Source organism: Seriola lalandi, unplaced genomic scaffold, assembly GCF_002814215.2.
Source record: "Seriola lalandi dorsalis isolate HSWRI2012SDOR001 ecotype SW California unplaced genomic scaffold, Sedor1 jcf7180002054901, whole genome shotgun sequence".
Taxonomy (NCBI): domain Eukaryota; kingdom Metazoa; phylum Chordata; class Actinopteri; order Carangiformes; family Carangidae; genus Seriola; species Seriola lalandi.
The window spans coordinates 464,153-475,755 of NW_019525453.1; the positions used below are offsets into that span (position 1 = coordinate 464,153).

Below are 11,603 nucleotides of genomic sequence, written 5' to 3' on the forward strand. Positions count from 1 at the left end.
CAATCACATGAAGAAATCTTTGTTTTCTTTGTTAACCATTATGAAAACTCAACCACAAACACAGTTAACTTCTGTTATTTGCTATTACATAATCCTGTGGCCATTGAAAAATATTTTAGCTTCCTTTTTTGTGATGACACACAGTTCCTCCACTGCTCCTAAATGGCTGTCTAGAGTTCGATTTAACAGATGAAATTACTGCACACTGCTTCAAAGTGCCATTTTATTCATAAGGATGAATCTCGATCTGTCTGTCATGAAAAGAGTGCAGGAATTTCTTATTTTGCCGTTCTATTTTCCGCTCAGGTTACATTCTGCAGGGGTTCTTATTAGATGCGTGAGTATCAGCTTGCCGCACAAAAACATGGAAACTCATGTTGCCTAATTAAATCTCTTGAAAACACAGCATTCACAACACAGCAACCTTTTCCTTATTTTATATAAAAACAATATAATTTGAAAATAAATATGCTTTACTGTTTTACATAGACACAGAAAACATGTTAATAGAGAAGAAGAGACAAAGAGAACTAATAACGAGGGCTCTAAGACTGATGGCAGGTTGTTTTAAAATTTAAAACTGTGGTAGTGTTGTGGTAGTGTATACTGAGCTGCTAGCAGTAGTTTATTTGTATTTGCATCTTGCAGGACGGACAAAACACAGGTCCGCTACATACTTAAATACTTAAATACAACTTACTAACACCTACACGCAGATGTGCACATTGGCTAATGCACATGGACGCACATTCATACACACACACATGGACACAAACGCACAGAAACGTTAAAAACTCTACACGGCACCCACACCCTTAGATAAGAGGGGTTGAAAATCCAGAGATGTCATTAGCACATCAATACAAGCGATCCATCTAGGGAATGTTAACAAATCATTTTTGATTTTTTTTTTTCTTTTTTTTGTTTCGTAGAAAAGCACAGAGAGTGTCCATGCTGCGAGTAGCCATCAGTGACCTTACACATTGGGGGGTGGGGGGGTGGGACAGCCACAGGTACATAACACTGCATATATAAATAGACCAAATTAAATATGGGTAGAAGGCTGAATACTGAAAAATACTCTATAGCATTATAAATTATCTAGAGTGGACTATGGCATAAAGGGATATTAAGTATGTACAAGTTCAGAGAAGAAGATATGCAATCAATGGATTCTGTATTGAGCTCAACAACTAACACAACTACTTTGACAATCCCCTCTCCTGAAAAATGAAACAAAAATAATTTAAAAAGCACTCGAAAGATTTCTCAGTACATTTTTGTGAGGCACAGTTTTTCAAATGGAATCAAACTACAGTATAGGATGTTTCAGTGGTTTTCATGTCGGACATAGCAAAACATTAAATGCTATTATTGATGACCAGTATCCCTTTAAAAGTATATGGCACTCCAGAGCCTCTTCTCCTGCAAGCTGATCACAATAGTGAAAACATTGTGTATGTCCATGTCAGCCCTGCAATGTCCTCTGAGGGAAGGAAGCGATATCATGAAGACACAGATTCAAGGTTTCCATCAGCTGTCCCAGTGTCCTCCTGTTTTAGTCCAAAGCGAAAGTAGACATCGGCCGACAAAAATCCATCCGTCACTTTTGAAAGGAGGGCGCACCCATGTCTTCTTCGGCCTCACCCGCTGTTTTAGCAGTTAAATATATCTTAGATTGAGAGGTTTTGCAACTTTTGATTGACACACAACCACAGTAGACTCATATCCAGTGAAGTAATTGCATACAATGAATTGACAACAAGACTACACCTGCATTGCAAGCCTGTTAGAAATGCAAAACCACTTGCCGGATATTTGCGTTTTGTCAAATGATAGGTTTAGTTATTTGTTTCTGTAGCAGCATAACAATTCTGTACTCTTTTTCTTTTTATCATGGTCTATATACACACAGATATACAGTGGGAGGAAACTTCAGTTCAGTCTTTCGTTTTGTTCTCTCTCAGCCAGTCCAAGGGGAATGCTTTCCACAGAAAAGAAGAGCTTACGGTTCAAAGGTCAAAGTGCTGTGCTGTGAAATATCTTTAGAATATTCCTTCATCTTGTACATCTGGTGCTCCCACCTCTCTCATCTTCTTGGCTTGTCACATCTAAACAAGAAAGAAATGAAGAAAAAAGCAGAAGATTTGTGCTGTTGCATCCTTTTCTCAGACACAATACACACACACACACATAGACATAAAGAGCTAAATTCACAACCAGTGGTGACCCTAGACTGTGGGCGGCCATCGAAGAACATCCAGCAGCTCTGGAGCAACATAATCGTTCATTTGGAGTTGTGTTTCTGGTCATCTGATGAATGTAAATCCAATATTTTACTACCCTCCATCAACTCCTGAGGGAAACATCTGGCTATTTAGCTGCTAAATGCTCCACTATGTTCACCAGCTGTTTGCTAACAATGTCTGTCTGCCGTTTGGTGCTGAGTAGGTAGTGTGTGGTTGGTTTTCAGAGCTTTTTTTTACACTCAACAGCTGTCTGCTCAGACTGAAAACGACGCCATGAACCAAAAAATTAAAGTTGCGGTCTGGACAGTGAGTAATACAGGGGAGTTGCAGATTGAGGTGATGATACTTTAGGTTCTTGACTATGAGCGACTTCTTTGACATTGTCACATCGCCGTTGTTGCTTTAAGCTAAGCTAATCGGCTGTTGGCTCCAGCTACATATTTTTATCAAACACACACAAGGGTGGTGTCAATCCTCTCTTCTAACTCGGCAAAAAACATACAACAAAAAAAACAAAACAAAACAAAGAAGCACATCTTCCAAAATGTGGAACTATTGGCTTAAAAATTGATATATGACAGAAATTTACAGGAAATATTATATGTTTTCCAAAAAATTACCATCACTATCTAGACAATGTGTTTTAATGTGTGTTCTTTGATTTTGAACCCTGAACTTCTCGTTTGACTTCAGTTTTTTCACCGGCGACACTTACTTGCAGGTCCTCTCGTTGAGCTCTAGCTGGCGTTCTTTACAGTATTCGTCTGTGTGTTTGCAGGAGCACCGACAGGTTGCAGGATCCTGCACGAACAAACGCTTTCTCCTCTCTGAGCAGTGATCACAACATGGCTCACAAACACTGGACACAGAAAGACAGACAGACAGAGATGGGGAGAGGCAGATTATCACAGTGTACTATAACCAAGACAGGTCACCCTTAGGCCAACCCTTTGATATGCTCCGCTTTGCTCTTCCAAGCCAATGCCTGAAAAGTTGTTCTGCATGTGACAGTTGGGTAGCATTGCAGGCAAATATTCAAGCAGTAAATTTCCCTCACCCACGCCCCCCAAGCCCTCCCTCGTTGATTGGACCGCTCACAAATGCCTTGTATGTGTTAGACATGCAGCGAGCAAAGCTCTGGACCGGATCATGCAACACGAAAGGACACAAGTTGGCTTTGGACTGCGGGTCAATGACATTACACCTCTTTCTCTCACTATTACAATTGTTCAACTCTTAATAAAGAAGACTCAAGGGTCTGCTTGGTTCTCTGTTAAGAAAGGTTTCATTTTATTGAGTGAAAACCGAAAATTGTGTTTCCCACAGAGAGACATTAGATGCAGAACAGAGGCTGAAAATGGACAGATGAAGGCTCAGATATATTGACATCTCAATATACAAATTACAAAAGAACACACATACATGTATTCTGTCACAGTATGAGCATTGAAGAAACAAGAGATCATCATTATATTATTTTTTGAATAGAATATGGGTGCTTTTGTGCGGGTTCAGAGACAAAAGCAGGCAAAGAAAGACACAAAAACAGTGCTTGCTTAACAATTTGCTGGTTTACAAATCCCCCCTAACAAAAAAAAAACAAAAAAAAAACAGAAAAAAGGCAATAGATAGCCATCACTTATCTTAACATTGCATAAAAAGTACCAGCATAATGCACGGGCCAGCAAAACCTGTTTGTAAAGATGAAAAGAACAAAGAGTGCAAAGGAGACGGGTACGAGACACAGCAAAGCAGCACAGACTCAACACTGAGCACAGGACCGTGATTACAATCCTGGTGATCCCAGCACAGATACCAGAACAGTATGAGCCGGCCTTTGCAAAGCCATGATGGTGGAGCCGTGATCTGTTTCAGTAGAAGGTTCAAGTTACAGCTAACAGCGACCCAAGATCTGTTTATTGCAGCCTCTTTAAACATGTCCATTATCAATCATGATACTAGCGACGTGACGAAATGTTAGGAGCAACTTGTACCTCAGGTTTCTACTGTTTTCATGATACACCGCTGTATCTCATCCCAACCATCGTTCCAGTCTCATAAGAAGTGACTTTCTTTTGAAGATTGTGCTGGTTAGGCTGGGAGGAGATTAGATGGAGGGGAAATGGGTTATGGTTCACTTCTCGCGGGATATGGCTAGCAAGTCTGCTGTATCGCTGTTATGTAAAGTTTTGCTAAAGCTACGTTAGCAAAACATGTTAGCAAACAGGGCAGCTTAGAAACTGGTGTTCTGAGTATGTAGGACATGACTGATGAGACAAAGTTAGGACAATGCGCGGAAGCAACATGCTAATTGATAATGGCTAACGGGCAAATTAAGAGGTTAACGGGCAAATTAAAACGGACAAAGGAGCTCCTCCCAAATGAGCTTAATTATGAGAAGAGCAACACTCAGGTGCAAGTAGGTGGAGAAGGCGGAGCTGACATACGCATCGTGAATTGTTTTGTCACGGTTTTTCTTTCGTTTTCTCTTTTGGCCTTTACCCTTGCCTTTCCGGGATTTTCTGCAAGAGAAAGAGGACAACAACGCAGATTGATGCCTGAGAGACTGAGGAGAGAGATGGACTGATGTGTTAGCCTCTGTGTTTTGATTTCTGTAAATGCAAGAGCCAAAAAAACCAAAGAAAAAGAAATCAGTATTTGAAAACAGGTTATTGTTTAATTAGATTATTGTTAAAGATTGACTTGTTCGGGATAATAAATTGTCACATTATGAGAAAGGCATCAGGCAGTGTTAACATCAATGTTTGTATCTCAATATTTTCAGTGCGGGAGGATATGAGTTTAAAGAAAGAAAGACAAAAATAAATAAATAAATAATAATGACGCAACCAACTTTTTAAAAGCTGAAGCAACCATTGTCCTTGTTTGTGAAGACACTCCCACAGTAATGCACCTCACTGTACATGGGTTCCTCACATCCTGTCATTTGTGAATGTGATGAATATCAAATGTTCCATTTTTGTAAAACAGTACAATGACTCAGCAGCGTGTGAAAGAGATTCATAGTCTGAGGATTGGCTCTGGCAGTTATTCTGAAATTTCCCACTTGGATTGGGGACAATAAACGTCACAAAAACTGCATCTTTCACTCTATCTGGGTCAGCGCTTTATGGCTGATTCAATGTTTTTTAGACCGCGGCACAATGAGAGCAAACGGGTGCATGTTTATGAATATACTCCTGGATCTTCACAGGTGTAGGCTGCATTAAAATATCTGTCTGTGTGTTCAAATGCAAGATGAGTTCATGTTTTAGCTGTATGTAATAAACTATAATCAAATTGAATCACATTTTTCTATTGTCATTGATGGTATTTGCAGTACATCAATGCTGATTTTTTTTTTTTTTTTTTTAAAAGCACAAAAACTGTGAAACTGTGAAGTGGTGTAATGGTGGTAATAAGAATTTGGACACACTATGATTAGCCAGTTTCTGGGTGCAGGACATTGAAGCTCCAGGAATTATTATTTGTGCACATGTGTACATCGTAGGGTCAGACCTAGCTCCATTTGTTACCTCAGCACTCCATATGTTACTCTGTTATCTGGTCACACAGCCTTTCCAGTTTTCTTTTTACCTGTTATCAAGCGGCAGGTTGCATCTTTAAATGTGTTTTCCTGATCTCATAGATACCTGCTTTCTGCGAGGAACGATGAAATGTTTTTGTGAGGAAAAATTTGTGTTTAAAACCAATATTACCACAGATGGTGATGCCATGACGACGTGAACTAGGAAAGGAGAGCTCCTTTTCTACTTCACTGTAAGCTACATTAAGTTTTCTTTTTTTTAAAGTATATTTTTTTGGGCTTTTATGCCTTTAATGGATAGTATAGTGGAGAGTGACAGGAAACAGAGAGAGGGGGAATGACATGCAGCGAAAGGCCGTCCGATGCGGGATTCGAACCGGGGCCAACTGCAGCGAGGACTGTAGCCTCTACACATGGGGTGCCTGCTTAGACCACTACGCCACACGACGCCCCTACATTAAGTTTTCTGCGTAAACCATGGAAGTTGCCAGTTGAGTCTATGGAAATATTGAATTTAAATATTTTGTCCAGTGGATAACAGGTAAAAACAAGACTGAGTCTAAAGCCATGCTAGCCGCGCTGTGAAGTTGTATGTAGGCACAGCAGTGTTTTGAGCTAATTGCTAACATGGTCACAATGACAGTGCTGACATGTTGATGTTTAGCAGGTATAATGTTTACCATGTTCACCATCTTAGCATGCTAGCATGAGCTAATTAGCACTAAGCACGATGTACGGTTGCAAGTGTTGGGTCATAAACCAAATTTCATGATAATGAAATGGGCTCACAAACGGGGCTAGATCAGACCCAGCTGGGATTCAGTAATAAATACATCCCCAATCTGTAAGGAAGAGGATGAAGCTGACATGCTGTAAAATTAAAGAATTTCCTCTTTGTTGTTGTTCAAAAATCAGTTTCACTGTGGAAGTTGACAGTTAACTGGTTTCACAACCTCAGCGGGGTGACTCACCCTAACAGAACCGCAGACCCCATGGTAGAGGTCAGCAGCGAGCATTAAAACTAACATGGAAGTATGAAAGCATCAGAAACAGGAGTTGAACGACCCTAAGACCATCACTTTGTAGCAGCACGCCATCAATGCAGGACTCGTAAACAGTTATGACAAGGTTAAAGAGGAGCCCTCAGAGGTAACCCTTATCTATATGACAGACAACCTGACATAAAACCAAAATACGACCAACGACCATCCTGCAATGGAAAGATATTAACGACCGGTCACAGAAAGAGGATTAAAGAGTTTTATTACTCTTAGCACACTGACTTCTGTTGCATGAGAAGGGAAGATAACTTAAGCATGGATCATAAAACACAAAAGTTTAAAAGCTCCTCAAAAACACTGTTATCTATATCACAGCAGCCAAGAACAGGAGTAACAGAAGTTAAGTGGGATGTAAACGGTAAAGAAGAGAGGAGAGGAATGTAAAGATGTGATAGAAAAGACGAGGATGGTGTAAAGGACAGGACTAGAGAGGGCAATGACCCCATCAAGTGTCACTCATTCACTTGACTGGATTAAGCTGGTATTCCCTGTTTTTATCACCTGAGAGCTGCATGCTAATCTCAGCATAACATGGTCTCATGTAGCAGCTTGTCTGCTGGGGTTTTAATGAAATATTATCGTTGCAGAGTATTCTTTTTCTGTGTGTTTGAGTGTGTGAAAGAAAATGGAGAGACAGAGGGGGGAGAAAATAACAGATCAATTAAGTGTGAAAGAGCATATGGGATAATGCCAGAAAGGCTGAGAGTTGCAGACGGCTGAGAGTTTGTTTGCAGAGCAACACTGAAAAAAGATCGAATCTCAAATCCCCATTGTTTCCCCCAAAAAACCCAATCTTCATGCAGAAAGAGCGCTGTACTCACTTTTCTTTCTGTTCTCTCACTTCTTTCTTTAACCTGAAACGCAGGAACAAAACAAAATGACATTAGATCGCAGCCTGCCATTGTTTCCTGGTAAACAGATACAGATCAAGATCATTAGAGACCAGAAGGCTCATTATCAGCATGGGTGGGCTCACATCAATCTTTTCAAATCGTGTTACGTCAGCGTCCTTTACCAGAAACTGTGATAAACCTGGCTTTCACTTTCAAATGCCTGGCCTCGGTAAATGAACCAGATTTGTTAGGAAATAATGCAGTGTACACACAAAGGGGTGTGTTAACTGATGGAGACACACACACACACACACACACACACACACACACACACACACACAAACATAACTACAATAGCAGGTTGTCAGGTTTGTTTCATTACTTGTCCATGTGACAACTCTTGCTGATAACAGTGTGGAGCAATAAATCTGCTAACACACTCCAGAGACAGCAGTTAGCCAAATGTGTTGGGAAACAGCGTTTCATTTAAGAAGGTCACAGACACCTTGCCAAGTTTCTATTTGAGAGACGTATACAATAACTAAAGCATGAAGGTAAATGTGTGTGTGCATGTATATGTAAATCATCAGAAGACCTTCTGGCTATCAAAAATCAAAGAATGTTGAATTGGATTATTGTTACTGATACAGGTATAATCCTTAAGATTTTCATGAAGGCAAATTCACGCTATTATATAGTAGTTGTTATTGTTCGTGGCGGCGTCTGCCATTCGCGTGCTGGATTCCATATTGCTTACACGCGGGATTCAGGGTTACTGTCTGAAATTTTATCTCATTGATGTCGGCTCACTGTTTACTCTCCTACAGCTGCGTCACGACTGTATAAGGTTACTGCTTAGAGCATAAGTAGCATAAAATGGGAATAATACAAATACCTAAAAATGTATAATTGAGTGTAGTTTACTTTACACCAGGTTACATATTGTTTTTTTCTGACTATTTGGAAAGATGTAACATTTTTAACAGTGACTTAATGAACTGTTAGTCGCACTTAACGTCTATATAGCATTTTCTTAAAGATATAGTTTACAAATACTAAATAGATTGACTACAACCTTTATTTTTATAAAGCTGCCCTAAAAGTTTATCGCATCATTTAAATGGTTTTACAAAAGAAATATGGAGTCATCAGAGATTGCAGTCAGCAGTACAGCATAAAGTTCAGTGACATTTCTTAATAGCTTTCTACAGATAGACGGGGGCAGCCTCACTGAGTGCAGGGAGACTAACTTAACAACTTACTTTCGACTTTGTATCTCAGAAAAGAGGCATATAATGACCAGAGAGCTTGACTCTCAGCCAACAGTGCTTCCTACAATATTTGTTTGCTCATTAAATTCCCCTTAAATGCAGGAGGATGATGCATGTCTCGTGCTTCTGTGTCACAGTTTACTCATTAACGTCACACAGATCAAATATGTTTTTTAATAAAAGACAGGCTTTAATAGATTGGATTTAAAAAAAAAAACAACGACTTTATCTGCCTCGGAAAATAAAGAAAAGAGTAACAAAGTGCGTCATAAGATGTAAATGTGTGGTCACTGAACAGCAGAAGACGTCACCTGACTGCGACTGGAGGGTACAGAGACGACACTGACACAGTGCTAATCTCAGAGATCAGTAACTAAAGCTATCAAGCTGATGTTGCTCCAGGAATGACCTGAAGGAACACAAATGTATTTCCTTTACCTGAGCAAGGTGAGGGAATGAAGATAAGTGATGTGTAAAGTTTTACACTGTCACAGGTTTTTTTTTAAGATCAAAGAAGTGAAAGAAGCAAAGATAAGATATGAATCTACCTGATGTGTATCTGTTAAATGTGTCGGAGGCAAAGTGAAAACAATAACTTCACATGATGCGTTTGGTCGACCTCTGCTCTGCTGCACAATAGTACAGTGGTTTTGTGTTTCAGTGGTGTTGTGTGTGTTCCAGTGTGTGTTCAAGGTTTCTTACCTACACTCACATGCGCTGTGTTCTGTAAAACTCATGAAAATATCGTTTTGTTGCTTTTGTGGTTTTATTCTTTTAATCTGTAAGAGAAGAAGAAGAGAAACTGTTACAGAGTTGAATAAAATACATGTGGATTTATAGTGTTTCTACATATTTTACAGGTCTTTTGTGTTGTGAGTTACAACCCCACATTTTCCAGAATAGGCAAAAGCAGATATAAATGGACTCAAGGATCAACAAAAGGACCAACAGTAAGGTCACTGTGTTGTTTCGGAAAAGCTCTGTGGTTTCCAACCCTGCCCCTCGGATGATTGGATGGTTCAGGGGACTTCAGCCAATCAAGAGCTGGAAGGTGCCAACTGTTGACCAGCTGGAAACGTCTACTTTAGTTTGTCATGAGTGGGGAGATTTAAGACAAAAACAGGACTATAAGACTCAAGATGTTAAAATTGAAATGTTTAACAGGCCGTTGTGAAGTCATAGAGCATCGGACGGAACAGTAACCAGGGACAATAGACGCAAAGCTCAAAAAGATCGTCACCCTTCACTACAAGTCTTTACTTGAATCAAGAGCAAACAGTTCCCTTCAAGGGGCTGATGTTTAAATTTAAAAAGGGGCACCACCTTCATTTCAGCCCAAATGCCACGACGGCCACTTGGATGGGCTGAAGTGGACACTAAAGCAGCCGATGTGCCCCTCTGCTGTCATATTTGGGTGGAAATAAAAGTAATACAGTGTTCACTTCAGGCACATCCTTACTGTAGAAGATAAAGCAAAGAGGGCACACCCCCCCCCCCCCCCCCCCGTCACCCGCACCCCCTGTGAACCCTTCTGCACAAAACACCCAAAGTATTGCTGTTGTAAATAACGCCGCTGACCTCCATTGTAATGTTATAGCTGGATGTTGGCATGCACTGCAGCATCTCGTCATTGCAGCAACCGGCGCAGCGCGTCAGCACCACGCAGGACGGTATGAAGATGTGCTCCACCTCCTCCGGGTACTCCTGCAGAATCTCCACCAGCAGCTCCCGAGGCTGGCACAAACTCTTGTTGTACACCTCCATTAAAGGGATCACTGGGAGACAGAGTCACAGTGTGCATGGTTATAAAATGGCAGAGCAGCTCTAGACTAAACCACTGACTCCTGAATACTACTGTGCCGTAACAATAACAGACAACTACAAGGAGACTAGAATTAAAAAAAACACTGGCAGCCTCTCAAGGGAGTCAAAGTGAAGGAGATGAAACACACACACATACATGCACACACACGTTTTATTTCTATTGTTCCATTAAGAAGCACTTGGTAACCTTGGTTTTATACAAGTAAATAGAGACTTACCTGCTTATGCAATTTCCTATTGCGATTAATAAGCACTCTATCAGTCTAAATATCTATTTTCACCCCATCTGCTGCACCAAATCATTGCTGGACTCGACTGTCACCCCATTTTTATAGCCCTTCTTCTGCCCCATCGTGATTCAGCTCAGTAATTCATCTACTGCTCTACAATAACAGCCTGTTTCACCTTCAGTCTACTTCCCCCCTCTCTCAGTCTTTGCAGGAGTTCTGCTCTTGAGAAAGATATTAGCACACAGACAGACAACACCTCCAAAATATCACTCGGAGCATTAGTGAACCCAACACAACCCCGGCCTGACAGCCCTCTGGGAAGCCAAACCAAACATGGTGGGCCTGAACAATATCATAAAGTTCAGCTTCTGATTGTCCAAATTAGATTGAGCAACGCTGTGATTGTGCAAAATGAAATAGTGAGCCAAGAGGGTGAAATTCCGCTCTATAACAGAGTCTGGTCACCATAACATTTCCCCTGCTTAACCTCAAACAAGGAGGAATGCTGCACAAGATGAACACGTCCAAGTGTTGAGGTTTAGGGGTGAAACTGCTCTCATTTAGCAAAAAGTGAGAGGTTGGGGGGGG

The 11,603-nt window shown here is 40.7% G+C and overlaps 1 protein-coding gene across 3 annotated transcripts in view; it reads right to left on the reverse strand.

The window, feature by feature from the left end:
* Window positions 1-209: 209 nt before the first annotated feature.
* The window catches only part of vegfab (vascular endothelial growth factor Ab), a 14,228-nt gene continuing 2,834 nt past the window's right edge, over window positions 210-11,603 (reverse strand). Inside the window, exons 3-8 of one of the 3 annotated variants that reach the window (XM_087180316.1) lie at window positions 10,540-10,736; window positions 9,664-9,740; window positions 7,679-7,711; window positions 4,697-4,861; window positions 2,965-3,108; window positions 210-2,111 (exon numbers count right to left, since the gene is read on the reverse strand). In XM_087180316.1, the coding sequence (XP_087036442.1) occupies window positions 2,090-2,111; window positions 2,965-3,108; window positions 4,697-4,861; window positions 7,679-7,711; window positions 9,664-9,740; window positions 10,540-10,736 (638 nt within the window). In that variant the 3' untranslated portion in view covers window positions 210-2,089. The remainder of the gene's footprint in view (window positions 2,112-2,964; window positions 3,109-4,696; window positions 4,862-7,678; window positions 7,712-9,663; window positions 9,741-10,539; window positions 10,737-11,603) is intronic. The other 2 variants (XM_023430033.2, XM_023430034.2) reach the window with 2 other exon arrangements.